The 17,582-nt window shown below is 45.2% G+C and overlaps 1 protein-coding gene and 1 long non-coding RNA gene across 8 annotated transcripts in view; both read left to right on the top strand.

Moving 5' to 3' along the window:
• Nucleotides 1-3,950, top strand: part of AMDHD2 (amidohydrolase domain containing 2) — a 30,369-nt gene extending 26,419 nt beyond the window's left edge. For 3 of the 7 annotated variants that reach the window (XM_014520258.2, XM_014520255.2, XM_025204312.1), the window contains 3 exons: nucleotides 1,503-1,590; nucleotides 1,699-1,845; nucleotides 2,298-3,950. In XM_014520258.2, the coding sequence (XP_014375744.1) occupies nucleotides 1,503-1,590; nucleotides 1,699-1,845; nucleotides 2,298-2,512 (450 nt within the window). In that variant the 3' untranslated portion in view covers nucleotides 2,513-3,950. Of the gene's footprint in view, nucleotides 1-1,502; nucleotides 1,591-1,698; nucleotides 1,846-2,297 lie in introns of those variants that run through there. The other 4 variants (XR_003094091.1, XR_003094090.1, XR_003094101.1 and 1 more) reach the window with 2 other exon arrangements.
• A 1,510-nt stretch (nucleotides 3,951-5,460) lies between these two features.
• LOC112550312 overlaps nucleotides 5,461-17,582 on the top strand; it is a 34,024-nt gene continuing 21,902 nt past the window's right edge. The window contains exon 1 of the long non-coding RNA XR_003094088.1: nucleotides 5,461-6,823. This is a non-coding gene — a long non-coding RNA (uncharacterized LOC112550312). The remainder of the gene's footprint in view (nucleotides 6,824-17,582) is intronic.

Below are 17,582 nucleotides of genomic sequence, written 5' to 3'. Positions count from 1 at the left end.
GCCCTAGCAGTGAATAAGGAGCTCAGCTCTTGGTTGCCAGGGCAACAGGAGTCAGCAAGTGACCCACACCTGCCAGCAGCCAGCTGACCCTAAGGGGCAGGGCCTGGCCCTTATAAACCCTAGGGGCTGAGGCCAGAGGCAGTTCCCTGTTAGCAGCCAGAGAGGAGGGAGCTCCCTGAGCAAAGATGCAAGGAGAAGCCTGACCACAGGTACAGCCCAAGCCAGGTAAAGGATGGCAGCCCTGGGATGTTTGAGCAACGTGGTTTTAGCCAGGCGGCTTTAAGTTATGTTGTAGCCTAGGGGCTTGTGTTTTGTTTTGCTGTTTATCACCGGTGGTTTGGGTGAGGCTATTAGGGGTCGGAGGAGGCCTCATAGGGGACTCACAGCGGAGTGTGAGGACCCCAGCGCCAGTGAAGGCGCAGCATTTGGGGTACATAGACCTCAGCCCCAGAAAGGGGCAGTTGAGAAGCCCCAGAGAAGAGGGCAGCATTGCGGTGAGGAGCCCCGAGAGAGGGTGGCGTTACAGAGGAGGCCCCAGAGGTGGGCCGCGTTACCGAGAGAAGGCCCCAGAGAAGGGGGCAGCGCTCGAGAAGGCCCTAGAGAAAGTGGCCTTACTGAGGAGCCCGGAGGGAGGGCATGGAGAGAGAGAGAGAGAGAGACAGGGCTGCGGAGAGCCCGAGCGCCAGAGAGGGCGTGAACACCAGAGAGAGGGACAGAATAATGTCCATTACATCTGTGGGGCATGGTATTGGGGTGGTAGGAGCCACACATAGCCCCTAAGGCTAGGGTGCCCCGGAAGCACCCATTTGTAGAGCGGGACCCACAAGGGGTCCGAGAGTACACAGGGCAGAGACTACAGCAAGATGTGACCAAGAGGGCGGAAAAGGTAGCCTCCCTTATATTGTGTCATCAAAGACATGGCGGGTGAGAAACTGAGGGTGCCCTTGGGCCAACTTGGCACGGAAAGGGGCCTTGAGATCACGGCCCTCCTGTAGGACCCTGCCTGTGACGGAGGTTTTCAGAAATGGCAGGGCAGTCGTGTGTCTGGGATGTGTTAGTGAACACTGCATCTGTGCAGGGGTTTGGGCTAGATGGCCCTGGAAGTCATTGATAGCCCATTCAATGAAAGGTACTACAGCCAAAATATTAAGTCTGTAAAGCTACTTCCTAGGGCAGCAGTGGCCAACCTGCAGCTCCAGAGCCACGGGCAGCTCTTCAGAAATTAATATGCGTCTCCTTGAATCTTTCCACAAGCACATCGTGACCAGTTTCCATTTGGACTATTTGGAAGCTGGTCACCATGTGCTTGTGCAGAGATTCAAGGAGACAACTTCTGAAGAACTGCCTGTGGCTCCAGAGCCGCAGGTTGGCCGCCCCTGTCCTAGGGAATGAACACATGAATGTACATCTAAATCTATAGGTCGTTTGATTTGTTTGACTAGTACTTCAGTTTTTAGATAGTTAATTTTTGTTTCATCTTTATGTTCTATTTTACATCATAGTCAGATGAACAGCTTCGAAGAGAAGTGGACTGGTGTGTGGAGCAGCTGGAACTAGGCCTGAAGATGCAGAAATCCACTCCAAAGCAAGGTAAGCAAGCAAGCAAACCACAGAGAATCTTGCTGAAGGTTGAGAGCATAAAGGCATAAAGGAGAGATTTATGCTGCGTTTGTATCTCCCTCCCTTCCAATGTTTCAGTTGATGAGGCCCTGCGTGCCATCAGGACACTGCACAGTGACAAAGCTGTGCTAGCAAAGAAACGCCAGGTCATGCGAGCTATGTTCGGAGACTACAGGAAGAAGATGGAGGAGGAGAGGCAGAAGCAGCTGAAGCTCATGCATACAGGTATGAGAAATAGACTTACCTCCAGACTTACCAACTGTTCACCAGGGCACCCTTGGGGAAAACCAGGAGTAATGGCCACAGACTCCTGGAAGACCGTTTCAGGCTTAACACTAGGAAAAACTTCTTCACAGTCAGGGTGTCCTGAGGTGGTGCAGTCACCTACCCTGGAAATCTTCAAGAGGAGACTGGATGATCACCTCGCTGAGGTCACCTGACCCCAGTTGTTTTTCCTGCCTAGTGCAGGGGAACTGGACCCGATGATCTTGTGAGGTCCCTTCCAGCCCCTTACAATCTATGAACCTATGGGAAGACATGTCTATAGAGGGGGAAGGAATGCTTCCTTCCTTGGAGCTCAACAGGACAGAATACTCAACGGGACAAAATAGTGGTGCAAAGGGAGCCATAACATCATGTGGTTTTTTTTTTTTTCTCTTTTTCTTCCCTTTTGTAAGCTGCCAAGTCTGCTAAGGTCACAGAAGTGAGTGAGAGCACACGCCGAAAGAGCAGCCAGGTTTTCAGGAAGCATACAGGATCCTCCAAGAAAAGCCTACATCCAGCAGAATCCCATTCTGATCCTCTCAGCCACACACAGTCCCCCAGAGCATCCGACATGGATTCATTTGTATTTACAACTTCCCAAGAGGAGTTTTGCTTTAATTTTTTCTAAGAAAGTTTCTTGGATGCATCAATTTGATTTTTAATTGCTGAAAATGTTGCCAAAGCTTGTATAGTTTTAGGGGATGGAAGAATACCAATCAAGGCATTGCATTGGAAGCCTACATATTTTCATAGTGAAAACACTCCCAAACTACCTTAGGGTGGGCATATGTAACAGCTCCACCTACAGCACATATAGCTTCCAGACTCAAGTCTTCTGGTTGGACCCCTTTTATCACTCACCCCTCAGAAAGGTGCCTTTGCAGGCAACCACTATGGAATCAGGTGGTCACTGAATTTATTCTAGCTCAGTGCTAGTTCCATGGAATAATTTTCTTGATAGGGTAATTCTCTCTCTGTCTCTCTCTCTCTGTCTCTCTCTCATAGCACAAACTACATATATTATGGAGGAGACAACACAAAGTAAGTAGTAAGTAACACTGTTAGCCAGAGAATCCAGGCTCTCATTGGAGAATGGAAAAGGCAGGAGGAGAAAGCAGCATCACATTGGGCAGTGTAACCCTTGCTGTCTGTTAGGCCTTTTTGGATCCTATAGCTTCCAGGCTTTGCCGGTTTTGGGGATTTCTGTCCTGTTTAACATGTAAATACTCAGCATCTTGTGGGGAGAGAGTGGGTGAACCATAGGTGACTTGGCCGTTCCTTTGTTTCACTAAACAGCATTGTGTCAGTGGTGAACTCCAGCAGCAGTGTTGAAGTTGTTGTAAAGATTGATTTAAACCAGTTCAGTGACGTAGAAGAAGAACCAGCTACAGCTATCCAGTGAAGACTTTGGTTTCTGAGTCAGCAGTTTTTGCTTTTTGGGTTGGCCAAGCAATGGGAGCTCTGGAGGAAGCACAGCTAAACCTTGAAAGAAGCAGCCTTTGAGTAGTCAGCTGGGCAAGCAGTTGTGCCTCACCATATCTAGCTCTTTTTTTACCAGAAGGATGCATCAGCTCCATACTGAACCTTGGATGGATGCAAAATAAAATGGGAGGGCAGGGAGGTTCCTTTGAGTTAAAAGTATCTATTTGATGTGTATCAAATAAAAACTCTTTTGTTTTCCAAACAGTTGATTAGTGCATTTCCAAAGCTGTGATGATGGTTTGGCTAATATGCCTATGAAAAACAGCATTTCTGGAAAAGATCTATAAAAATTAGAAAGAACAGTTCACTGCTTAAAGGAGTGATGGGTCCCTGGAGGAGCACTGGAGTAATCATGGAGCAATAGGTCCCTGGAGGATCACTATTTTTTCCTATTTGACAACCTTATAAATCATGTTGTGTGGGTGGGCAGCAGTGGTGCATGACTAGATTTTTTTTAGTGTAGTAAGAACAGCTGAAAGAAAAGGGATGATACTTAGTGGAGAGGACTTCAAGAAACTGTTACTGAATTTAACAAGGAAATTCTTGTATATCTTGACTTTAGTATAATAAATTGCCTCCTGAAATGTGTGGTTTGTGTATCTTTTTTCAAGTCTTGCAAAACTAAGCTCTTAATAGCTGTGTTCCTGAGAGCCCTGACATTTTGGTAATGCACCAGGTAAAAAGATGCAGAGTCAGATCAATGTTTAAGATACAGTACTGCCTTTATCTTAAGCACTTAGCACTTGGAAAAGTGATTCTTATGTTTTCTGAGAAGTGCATCCATCATAGAGGCTGTATAGAACATCATAACAGAGTATTATTGAAACTCCTTGTAGGTGTGACTGTTTTGCATTACACATGAAAAAATATGAAAACACTCAATAGTTCTAGCATTTTGAGGCCATTCACAAAAACACTGGAGAAAATGTTTACATGTTTCCATTGCTTTAGTAATATACCAGTTTTTGTTCTAGTGTACTGAGTTGTTTTATGGATTTTATAAAAACTAATTTTTTGCTTATCAAAATTCTTACCAGGAGATAATGATCCAACTACTCATTGATGTGGATTGCTGGAAGAACTTTCCAGTAGCTAATGGAAAGTATTAAGTGTGTTGTGTTACCAATAATGCTTAAACTGCTAAGAGAGTGGCTTCACCTAATCCACAGATTTTCACTGCGGTAATTGTTTTGAATGAGTGCTGCTAACTTTTTATAATGCATCTTTGTAGTGGGTTTGCAAGATCAAGCAGGAAAAAGTTAGGAAAGGACAGCATGAAGCTTGCCTATGCAAAAATTCAGCTCCCTTGTGTGTAGACAGTTCTAAATCACCTAATCGCATACTATTTTCTCCACATTATGCTTCTTTATTCTTATAGTATTTTTTAATGTAATTTAGAGTAGTGTCAAGAGTCCACAGTTAGGATCAGGGCTTTGCTGCCCTTAGAACTATAAGTTCATATAGGAGACACTGGTTCCAGCCTGAAAGCACTAACAAGTTAAGACAATGAGCAAGAAAAGAGGAGCTATTCATGTGTGAAGTCTTTGCTCCATTGTTCTTTGCACGGAAGGAAGTCAAGCCATTAGGCTATGTTCGGGTGGCGACATTAAGCGGTGCCTGCAGGTTTTACCTGATGCATGGGGTGAGCATCCACTGTGGTATAGAGTCAGTAGCAGATGAGAAGCCACAGTGCTCTTCCACATTGTGGATATTTTACAGCAAAATGAGGGGTAGACTCCTGGGTCTGGGAACAAACTGGAAAAGTCTGGAGTTGTTCACCAGCTGCTGAGCTAAAGAGGGTTTTATGGCAGAGACAGCAGACACCAGGCTACAGTGTCTGCCCCTTTTAGGTTTGGCACACTTATATGTAACAGGATCCTCTGGAAGAGTCTATGAAACACAATCCTGTTCCAGTCAGCCCCTGCCCCGATGGGGAGAGAGCAATACCTCCAGCCAAGTTTTTCCCACCCACTTACTGGCTCTGTACAGACAGCCCCTCAGCCCTGCTTCCCTTTTGGTTATTATGCTTAATGCAGAGAGGTGATTGGCCAGTCAGTTAGTCCCCTCCTTCCCTTTTCCCCTGGGATTGGTTGAAGGGAGCACACTGATAGATGTCTGATTTGCCCATCTGGTGTGTGAAGTAACCTGGTAGGGCTGTTGGGTGCCTGGGTGCTTAGACATTAAAGAACCACCAACACAGGATCTTGGGCTCCCAGCAAACTGCTACCTGGGTGTTATCTCTGGAGCCCCAACATCTAGGACCACCAGTTAGGACTGCCACTCCCTAAAGCCAAGAGAGAGAGAAGCCGCCGAACTCAATCCCATTGAATCTTTAACTCAAGTAATGACTTGCTTGTTCACTTTGGCCCTATAATCTATTTTTAAATAGTAAGGGGTGGGGGAATCAGTATCTAACGATCAGTGGGGTTAACCTATTTTATATTTTCCATTAAAATAAAAAGAGACCTTGAATTACGATTTTTTTAAATCCTTTATTGGATTGGAATTTTTGTTGAGAAAAATATTGATCTTCGATATCAGTCATTATCGAAGAAAAATCTTATTTGGACACTGAAGGAGAACTGGACTCGGAGTGACGGTATCTCACAAGGATTCTGGCAGTGAAGTGCCTAGGATTCTTCTAGATTCTACCTCTGAAGTCATCCTCACCCTGCACCAAAGTGACCCTGACTAAAAGCCTGAAAACAACAAAAGAGAAAGCATGCGCGCACGTGTTTTGAGATCATAAGGAGCTGAAAGGGCTGATTTTGTAACTTTCCACAGAAGCTGTGTCTTTTTGGGAGTTTTTTAAAGAAGTCCTCAAAAATATTTGTTCACAAGCTTTTGTTACTTTCCTACACAATCCTTTCATCCAAAGGGAAGTTTTTAAGCTCAGGTGTTTTAAAAAATTGAACTTCATCCTAGGTAGATTTCTGGACAGATTTAATTACCAGTGCTCTTCATCTTTAATAGAATTTTGTCTTGGACCCTGGCAATTATTAAGACTCGTGCCTTGAATACTCACTTTATTGGTTGGCAGCTCTCTTTCTTTTAGGTATATCTAAGGCACCTGCCACCTTGTTATCTAGTTGCTGCGATGGAAGAAGTATGGGTTGTCTACTTGTGCCTGTTCTTGCTTGTCTTGATTCTTATTTTGAGGAAGCAAAACCCTGATTTGGAGGCTGTAAAGAAAGAAAAGGAAAGCAAAAGCTCTCCACCACCAACCACTTACTATCCCAGTACTCCAGGCAAACATCTGGAATACTCTGAAGAAGAAATGGAGAAGTCTTTTGAGAAGCTAACCAGCATCTTGTTTGATTCAGAAGCTAGAAAAAGGGAAGCCCATCATGAGCAGAAGTCCCACCACCATCACAGAACAGCTGATGCTGAAACTAAAGACCTCACAGGAAAGGGGCCAGGACAATCCCAGTATCAGTCAAGCCAGCACAGGGTTCAGGTATGGTGCAAGGCCTGTGAAGAATTTCAGGGTCAGCATTGCATGAAGTTCTTGAATGATTTATTGAGTCCTGGTGAAATGTATCTGGGGTTGCATGGAGGAGAGGGGAATGTATCTATAGGAGGTGTTTATGTATAATACATATACCCACTTAATTTACACATATTTCACTGTGATCAAATGATTCAGCCATGAGATCCACAATGTGTTATATGTACATATATGCATGTACTGGGTATACACATTTTTTTCTGTGTGTGTCAGCATGATAAATGATTATTTTTTACTGTAATAATCAAACAAGTAGGATTTTGTAAGAAATAAGGGGCCCAGTCCCCAGGTGTGCATAACTCTATCCATTACAATAGACTTGCATCAATTTAGACCAGCTGTGGATTTGGCTTTGTGCCTAGTAGCTCTTGTAACCATTGCCCTAGCCTGTACAGGTCTATAATAATGAACAGTGAGAAATCACACACACACACACACTTTTATTTTCTCTATGTGCAGTGATAATATGCATCATAATGAACAAAAATGCAAAATTACCCCAGTATAGACTAGCAGAATTTTACTTGCCTTGGACGAGGAACTTTTTGGAAGAAGAAATGAACATACCTTATTTTTATCGTTATCCTCATCAATAAGATTTTGTCTTTGGGGTGACAATTTCATGGCAAGTTTGCAAGGCTCTATTACTCTATGCTAGCACCTGTTTATATTCTTCATTCTTGAGAGGTGTCTTCCATTGCCAATCCCACACTTTGATAACGCCTTCTTTGCTGAAGGTGGGTGCCAGGAAAGGAATATGCAGGCACTTGCTGAGAATAACTTTTCCTTGTCAAACAAGGAACAGACCCTGGGATGAGGGGAGCTGTTAGTCACCAGTGCATTCAGTCTTTTAAGTTAGCTGGGCCCTGAACAGCTGACTAAGAAATCCTCCCAGTCTTTAGCAGATGACTGAATAACTATTTATGGACTAACATCTAGCTGAAAGGAGAGGGGAGAATATCCAAAATGTAAAAATATTTTTTGCAGAATGTAAAGGTACCCAATAATTCAGCCACCCACACAATTCCTGACCTGTTTTACTGACTGAAGAAAGCATTGTTGGTTTTGTAATGTCATCTGTAGGTTAAAAATGTCAAAGCTCTTTATTTGAAGTACTGTAGTTCATACAGTGGAATAATGGAGTTAAATTTTGTTGTTTGTAAGCATGTTTATTAGTAGCAATCGGAATTGGGAAAAAATGACTTTGTCAGCACCTTTTTGTATACTTAAATAACAACGTTCTCCAGACTTTTGTGTTCCATTAATTTGTGCAAAAAACTGGAATGCATCCTTTTCCATAAATCAGCATTGTCTGGGTGCTGGATAGCCATGGGCATGCAAACAAGTTACTGGAAGATGAAATAACCTGTGAGCTTACTGCACTTCACGTACTCCACTTAAATTACTGCCTGTTCCTAGCCCACAGTAAATGGGAGGTAGCTAATCCTGCTTCTTTGAAATAGATGGCCAAACTGACTGCTGTCAGTCTCACCTGGAGTGAGAACAGGTCCAAAACTGTCAGGCTTGGCCCTTGTTGGTTAGGCCAGAAGCCCAGAGTCCTTAATGTCTGACCCAGCATTACCAATGGCTACCTTTGAAGTTGGCATACGGCATGCAGTGCATGATAGCTTAATGAATTCTAGAGCTTTGATTTCTGGGTGTTTCAAATGCATAAGAAAGCACAGGTAGATGAAGGCTTCTGAGTCTCAATATAAGATGGTAAGGGATGCCTTAACCTTTCTGTTGCTGGAGGAAGGAGTAATGCTGTTTTCCCATTAAAATTTTTGATGCTTTAAAGTGGCTTTGCTGTTTATGGAAGGTGCTAAATTTGGAGCTCTGGGACTGAAATCTCCATTTGCAGAACAATGGTGGCCTTGATTACAGAAAAACAAGCTTCCTCTCATGTGCACCTCAGTCCTACTCTGAGCTGGCCATTAGAGCTGTACGAAGCTTCGGTAGCCGATTCAATTCGGAGGAGATTCGGCCCAATTTGGTGGCCGAGTCTCCAAATTCGAGTCAAATCAGGAGACCCTTTAAAAGGTTAAAATTGAATCGGAAGCCTCCAAATTGATTTGGAAGGCTTGCAGCAAACAAACTGAGAAGAGGGATGGGGGTAGGGTGATCTTTCGTATATGGAAAAGGCGGGGAGGGGGGCGGGGAGACTGCTCTGAGATTGACATCTGTACCTGTCCAGTGATTGTGATCTTTCTCTGAGTTCCCTTCCAATCGCAGTGCTCTGGGAGAGGGATGTAGAAACAACATTTAAAACTGTCTGAAGTGATCTGTGCCTTTTGTGAGCTCTCTCTCTTGGAGCAGCAGTGTCTGAAAGGCTCTGACTTGCCAGCTAGTCTCTTGCTATCTAGTCTCTCTTCTTGTAACTTGTATCCTACTTACCCTTGCCTGCAATCCCTATTCTTATCCCTATCCATTCCTTTCAACTTATTCTTCCCCCTAAATCCACTTATATGTTCTTGTTAGTCTATCTTGATTCTTTCCCTCCACAAAAAGAAATCTGTGTTTTTCCTGACTTTGTCATCACCGTGCAGGAAAGTACAACATATATTACATACACACACACCCCCCGCACACCAAACATTATGAAGCGTGCTGGAAAGGCAGGTGCCAGGTGTTCTGGCAGCAGAGGGAGAGCGGGTAGAGGGAGAGCTGCAAGTTCCCCCTGCCCCAAACATAGACTCTTTCCTGGCAGCAATGAGTCTTCTGCTGCTAGTGGGAGCAAGGAGGTGGTAGCAGTGCCTGCAACTGCACTAACACCACTAACCAGCAGCAGCATGACAGTCCCCACCCCAATTTCAGTTGCCAGTGTGAGCCTTTCAGTGGCAGAGGAAGAGCTGGATCTGGAAGCAGAGGAGATGAGGGCCACAGTGAAGGAAATTCTGGGGAAGGAGGGGGAATCTGAGTTTGTGCTCCACACCCCTCAAAGTGCCCCTAGAGGCAGGTCTCCTTCTCTGGAAGGCACTTTGGAGGAGGTTGTAGGGATAGGTGACTCAGCTCCTCCTGTTGTTGTGCCTCTGCCTGGTGAGGAGGGGGATAAGGCTGGATCCCCACCCTCAACCCAGAAGCAGGTGGGCGGTGCAATGTGGGATCATTCTGAGGTGGCAGATGATCCCAGGTATGCTACCTGCCAGCACTGCTGAAGGCAGATCAGTTGGGGCAAGTAGGTGAAACACTTCACCACCACAGCAATGCTGCTGCATCTCAGGAGGCAGCACCCCCTTGCCCTTGTTCTTTCTCAGCCTGGCACCAGTGGGAGCATGCCCAAAAGAAGTCCCCCTCTTGCTCCAAAGCTCCCGTCCCCAAGAAGCAGAGGCAGGCCACGCTGGACCAGTGAGGGAAAGGCAGAGACAAAGGGGAGGGGGGTGTTCCCAAGGCAGGCAAAGTCACCCAGAGCACTGGGGAGATGCTTACTTTGGATACCCAGCCCTTCTCCTTTGTTGAGCATCCAGGGTTCAGGTGGCTCATGGTGCTCGTGACCCCATCGTACCAAGTGCCCCCATGCACCACCGTTAGCAGGACGGTGGTGCCCTCCCTGTATGAGGCATGCAGGGAGTACTTGAGGGAGGAGCTGTGGAAGGCAAGTCTGCAGATAGCTTTGCACTTCACCTCAGACATCTGGAGCAGTTGGGGTGGAGATCACGCCTACCTCTCCCTCAGGGAACTGGTGCAATCAGTCAGGGCATCAGTGGGCTCTCCTTCAAGTGGAGGTGATGGATGAGTCCCACATGGCAAGGGAGATCATGGTGGCCCTGAACTGCATGGTGCAGGTGTGGCTTGTTGGGCAGGGTGAGCTCACCCACAGGTTCATGGTCACCGACAATGGGGCCAATATGGTAAAGGCAGCGCATGATGCCAACTTTGTTGGCATCCGCTGTGTGGCACACAAGTTCTACCTCATAGTCAGGGATGCCTTGGAGGGGGACAGGGCTGCCGGTGACAGCACCATCACTACCAGCCAGCTCATTTCGAAATGCAGGAAGGTGGTGAGCTACTTCCACCGGAGCACCAAGGGGGGCAAGATGCCACAGGAGAAACAGGCAGAGCTGGGTATCCTGCAGCACAAAATTATGCAGGATGTGAAGACTTGGTGAAACTCCACATACGTGATGCTGGGAAGACTGGTCGAGCAACAGAAGGCCATCCACGAGATGGTCTTGGTCGGGGAGATTGGGATCAGCAGCCCCCTTAACAAAATGGAGTGGGATACCATCTCCCAGATCTTGGTGGCCCTCAAGCTGTTCCTTGAGGCCACTGAGAGTTTCAGCACTGGCAATGCCCTCTTCAGCCAGGTGATCCCCATAGTGCAAGAGCTTGAGAATGAAATGGCGAAGTTCCAGGGGATCGATGTTCCTGGCTGGGGCAAGTCACTTTCACCAGAGGTTCAGGCACTGGTGAAGCAGCTGAAGGAGGGCATCAAAAAATGGCTGGATCCATTGCAGTCCAGTACGGTCCATGTGCTGGTGGGCATGTGCAACCGAAGGGTGAAGGGAAGTGTCTGCAGCAGCAAAACCCTCGAACACTGGACAGAGGTGCTGGTGAACAGTCAGGGAGGCAGAAGGGCAGAGGCAGGGGGAGGTGGAAAAGGGGGGTTCACTTTCCCGTGCCTACACTCCAACCACCAGCCAATCTCCTCCACCACACCAACTGCCAATGTGGGCCAAGGGCATGGCTTCAATGTTGGGGTCCAGAAGCACCAGACCCCACCATCTGGCAGATAGCGTGGAGGTCTCAGTGGCTACCTATCTGCCGAGGATGTGGAGCTGCAGCAGTGTGACCCCTTGGCTTATTGGGCAACTTGCTGCCAGGTATGGCAAAATCTGGCCACGGTTGCCGGGATCACCTGTCCTGTCCACCAACCAGTGTTCCAAGCAAGAGGGTGTTCAGCATTGCTGGTGATGTTGTGATACCCCACCGTACCTCCTTGGATCCTGGTTTGGTGGAGCAGCTGGTGTTCCTCAAGGTGAACCTCCCACTGCTGGGGTTCCCCAAGCTCCACATGCAGACAGAGTGAGTGCCACCCTCCTCACTCCGCACCTATTTGCTTTTTTCATTTGCTTTCAGAGCCTTGAGGTGCACTTTCACAGAAACCTCTGCACCACTCTGCCTGAAACCTGGCAGGCCTCATGCCTGCACAAGGGGCTACCATCCCCGCTTCATTCATCCTGCTTTGCCTTAACACACACAAGTGATATGAGTTTTGTTTTCAACAGTTTGAGGTGCACTTCCACAGAAACCCCTGCATCTATCTCCTTGAAACATGGCAGGCTTCATGCTGTTTTCATCCAAATCTGCAAAAAAAAGACAAAGATATAGGTATTTTAGTGATTCCCTATTACAGTTTATTGCCAAATCAGTGCTGAATCTCCGAATCTGAATCATCCGAATCTGAATTGGGACAGTGATTTGAATCACCAAATCGAATCACTGTCCTTCCAAATAGGCCAAAGCCAAATTCAAAGTGAATACTTGCTGTTTTGCACAGGCCTACTAGCCATCTCTAGAGGTTTATGGTCAATAGTCCTCTTAGGCCTGATACTGGTGGCAGCAGTGCCATTAGTCCTGCTGATTTTTAAGATATGGATCATTGTTTGCTAGGAACTGGACCCAGACCAATTCACTTCATATAAGCCTCCCCAAAGGCCATTGGACGGCAATCTGGAGGTGCCATGTTCAACTTGAGCCATGTTGAACCAGTACCCGAAAGCCTGCTAGGACCTCCACGATTGTTTATCAGTTTTATGTAGGTGTTCAACTGCTCTGGTGATGTGCAGCAATATATGATTCAAAGATGGATAATAATAGCTAGGAATCTCCCAGAAGAAAGGCAATGAGTTACATTGACAAAGCTGATCAATCAAAAATAATCTGTAGGTCCCTAGATCCAGTGAAGCTTTATCTCCATGATTATTTCGGTGTAATATTGAGCAGTCACACCAGCACTTCAGTGAAGACAGTGTGAATTACTCTGGACTAGGCTGGGTCTTTCCCCTGCTAGATTTTCAAACATCCAGTAGGGCTGATCACAGAAGTCTCAGGGGGACACCCTTGTGCCTCTTCCACTCTCCATTCTCCTGTATCAGGCTATGCTGGCTGCCAAGGAATCTAGTAATTTTCCAGAACAGCTGCTGTCAACCTTTAGTATCTGATATCAAATGTTTTTTGAACACTGTCAGTTGCTATGAACATAAAAATGAAGTCTTGTAAAAGTGTTGAATTGTACTATAGCAGTGTCTACTTAAGCAACTATACTAAAAGAAAGTTTTTCCTCACTGAACTTGGTAAGAACTTTGAAGTAGCTCCGCCTCCTCTTTGTAAAATAGCTTCTAGCATTTGCTCAGGTCATCTGTGCTTGTGAATTTCCTTTTGTCTTTCACTTCAGATAAGATCATTTCATTTCCAAAAGCACTCCTCCCCTACCATGGACTACCAATAGCAGTGGTTCTTAACATTTTTAGACTCATCCCTTGGCACCCCTTGGAAAATGCCAGCTCTTCATTTGTTTCTTGATACAGAAAAACAATAGAGCCATTTGTCTGTTTGTAAAGAACTCAGAAAGTTCACACCAGGTCAGAATGTTTTTGATATTGTGGATTTCTATTTGAAATCTCTGCTTTTATCTTGTGAATTGTATGTACATGTTTGCAAAACTGACATTATTGGACAGCACTTCATAGCAGCTTTACTCACAGCACCCCAGAGTGCTACAGCCAGTACTGTAGCAAGGAAGTCTGGCACCTGAGCAAGTCCGCAGCGGCAGCCCACTCTCGCCCCATGCACAGAGCTGGGGGGCACATGCCCCCCCACCCCCCATGCTTCCCCAGGAGTGTATGCAGCAGCAGCAGCAGAAGCCACCCGCCCTCGACCCCTGCACCCCCCAAATGAGCCACTTGTGGCTCTGTGTCACCCTGGCTGGGCAGTGTCTGTTGGAGCCCTTTCACTTTGGCACCCGGGACAGTCACCCTACTCACCTCCCACCCCCACCCCAGGCTACAGCACCCTGGCTAAGAATCATTGACCCATGCTTGTGGAAACTGAACTGCTTACTGGTAATATAAACCATTTTTTACCATTCAAACAAAATAAAATGAAGGGATTTAATGCAAAAATAAAAAAGGCAGGAGGATTCATAGGATAATTAATAAACATGGAACCAACAATGATCAGAACAGTAGAATGAGGTACAGGAGAGGAATCCTGCTCCTTTGCAGTCAATGAGAGCAGGATTTATCTTAAGTTTTGCTTTTCTAGAGGTAGGGAGAAATGGACTGAGACAGATGGCAACAAGGAATGGGCCTCCCACACAGAGATAATAGATTGTCTGCCAGTCTGCAGTACCATAGTGCCATCTCTAAGCAGGCATGTTAGAGCACACACCTGCTAGGACAAGGCAGTTGCAGGAAGTCTTTAATAAAGCCGGTGGGGGGGGTTAAAAACTGATAGTGCCAATTTAGTCATGCAGTGGTGACAGGCTGGTATAGCAACCTAGCTAATGATAAATTGGGTGGAGCATCTCAAGCTGCTTGACTGGAGATTGGCATAAGACCCCATGACAGGGGAAGTTAAAGTTTAGAATGAGTATGCATGATCCCACTTCCTTAGCGTGCTTACAGCCTAAGCCTGTGCCACCAGTCAGTGAAGCTCACATGAAATGAATATACCAGTGGTATAAATCCAGACCACTTCATTGGCTTTAGTGGAATTGCTTCAGATTTGTCTGGTGGTATAACTGCGACCAGAATATGGACCCTTTATGTATATATTCTTATTCAGACTGTGTCTTCCTCAGATCAGAAGACTGGATGAAGACCATTCCCCTGTTGGATATACCTCAAACAGCTGGGGCTCCTAAGAAAAGTAGCCACTCTTACTGTTCTGGCTAGGGTTCTCCTAAATGCGAGTCTCTCTTAGCTGTGCTCAGAAAAAATGCTATCATGTCTAATATAGCTCTAATATATACATGATATATACACAATACAGTCTAATATATACATGATACAGATTTGGCTGTTATTAAAATGGAAAGACAAAACTGCTAGAAAAATATGTAAGAATTGTACTCAACACTATTGCTTTCTGTAACATGAGAATGGTCCCATCTTTCATCTGTTTCATATCTGAAGTGAATACCAGGCTTTCTGCTCAACTACATTTAATGATTTCCAAGTGGTTTTGATTTTTCAGTGAGGAATTCTTAGTTCAGGAAGGCACTTAAGCCCAAATTATGAAAGATTTAGCAGCTAGGCATCTAGAAACCTTTAAGAATCTTGGCCTTGGATACAGTGCTGACAGGCATCTTGGACAGACTTTATCTAAATTAAGATCTTCATACATCATTTTGCTGGGTTTTTCCTTTTCCTTTCACAGCCTGCATATTGTGTTTTAAGGTGGGTATAATCAATCTGTTATCTAGGCATTTATACAGCTTCCCTCACTAAAGTATTTGAGCACGTCCCAGGTATTTAAATATAGAAACAACAAACATGTGCAGTTTCATTTTGAAGCCTCTCTTTCTGTGAATAGACTACAAGGTATTCCTTTATCCTGTCTTGGCTGGGACACAGAATTCAAAAGGATCTCTCAGATTTGTAGGATGAATCCCATGGGGATTGGAGAAGGGAGGCAATTCAATGTTTATACTTCAGAACTGACTCTGATCAGCCACATTGCTGCCTTAACACCATCTAGTGCTGGTGGTCCTTGAAAGGATCTCAAGGATCCTTGTGACACCCTGGAGTGTTTTGACACCCTGCATGAGAATCACTAGGCTAAAAACGTCATGGATTGGGTTTCCTAGCATTAAGGGCAGCTTAGTGTATAGCAAAAAAGAATTTTTGAAATTTCAGGATTTAATTTCCACTCAGATAAATAGAAGTCAGTTAGCTCAGATAGCTATGAAATCCTAATGGTCCCTCTCACTGCTGTGATATAGTCTTAGTCTCTGTTCCTTGCTGAATGAGTGGAGCTGTAGTGAGAAGAGGAGAATATGATCAAGTCAGGATCTACCTGATTCTCTCACGGAAAGAGCAGAAGCCATTTGTGGTGTTTGGAAGCAGTAGTCAAGGTCTTCAAATAATTTCAATGTTTCCTTTGCTGGCCATTTGAGCAAGGCTTTGGCTGAGATGTCACTGCTAAAAAAAGCAGGCTGTGGTTAATACTATGAGTGTGTAGTGTGTGCATGCTGGTTCCAGACATGAAGGTCATGGGCAGATGCTTGTCTGACTAATTGTCTTTTGGCCAGCAATTTTGCACATTCCATCTAGCAAAAAGTGCAGTCATATGCTAAGTCCTTATCCATCTCATTGAAGTGAGTTTGTGCCAAAGGTCTGGCCTGAGGTTTGGAAAAGCAGCCCTACTACATACCTAGTTAAGCACTATCTGTCTAGCTGCATCTTGTGCAATTGCTTAATGCATTTATTGAATATATTGGTTTGTAATATCTTGTCATCCATGCACGCCTTCACAGCCCCAGGTAAAAAGGTGTTGATTGAATCTACATAATATACTCCTTGGTGGGTTTGGGAACACATTTCAGGAAGTCTGTTTCTCAGATGTGTTACATCAGTACTGTGCTGTTTATAACTGGCTTTGTTGGGCATTAGACACAGCAAATGAGAGGAAGCAGCAGAAGGGGAAACAGGCCTGAGAGAGGCACATTTAAACCCATGCTGATGCCAGGAGCCAGTCCCAACATGGACAAAATAACCTAGCTTCATCCTAGCAACTAGCTGCACCAAGCATGGCAAACCATAGCTATTCGCTGCACAGGAATATCAGTTTATTGTGCAAATTTTGAATGGAAAGTTCAGGTATTTGGGCCTTTGGTAGATGAGAGTCCATTTCACTGAGAGGGACAGTTGAACAGAATATTAACCCTATTCCCCATATCTTATTTAGCTAGTCTATAAAAGTGCATATCTACCCTGCCTTCTGACTGACTTCAGACTAACATGGCTAGCTACTTCTCTAACATTACTTTAATCATAGTTAGGAACCTACTGATTTCATGGTGAGAATGAGGTGTGTGACAGCTCCTTTTATTTTGCCAAGAGCACCTGTTGTATCAGTTGTGCTAAAGTTTTCCCTGCACTGATGGTATCTTGCCAATTCTCCTCTCCAGGATCAGCAAAAAGAATGGAAGATGCTGATGTGACTAAAATTAATTCCTGAATTTCAGTAATGATTGGCATGGGCTGTATCTATTCTTGGTTTTATCTAAGAGTCCTTTTCTCTGGTTGAAAGATCAGATGACATTTTCTTTTCATTGTGCTCTATTTAGTATTCTGAAAGCTCACAGTATGGGAAACAGGTTCTGTCCAAGAAATATTACATTAACATTGGTGATTCTGGGCCTGCTGCTGGTAGAAGCCCCATCATAAGTTCTCTTTGCAAAGTGTCCTGAAAATGCATGGAGTTTTTCTGCCCATTCTCCAGGCTCCATGCATTTTCCATGGGAGGGGTCAGGTCAGTCCAGAGCATGTAATAGTAGTACTATTGTCTTTATCTACTGCTTGTTGAAGACAGTGGGAGTCTTTCTATTAAATTTGGTGGCCTTTGGGTCAGACAGCAGTCCCGTGCCAGGAATCCAACCTCAGCAGCCACTTACAATCATAGAAAATTAGGGTTCATAGATTCATAGATGCTAGGGTCAGAAGGGACCTCAATAGATCATCGAGTCCAACCCCCTGCATAGGCA

The sequence above is a fragment of the Alligator sinensis genome, unplaced genomic scaffold (assembly GCF_000455745.1).
Source record: "Alligator sinensis unplaced genomic scaffold, ASM45574v1 scaffold404_1, whole genome shotgun sequence".
In the NCBI taxonomy this organism is placed as follows: Eukaryota; Metazoa; Chordata; order Crocodylia; family Alligatoridae; genus Alligator; species Alligator sinensis.
Note: the sequence above shows the minus strand (reverse complement) of the source record. Positions and strands in the feature narration are given on the sequence as shown.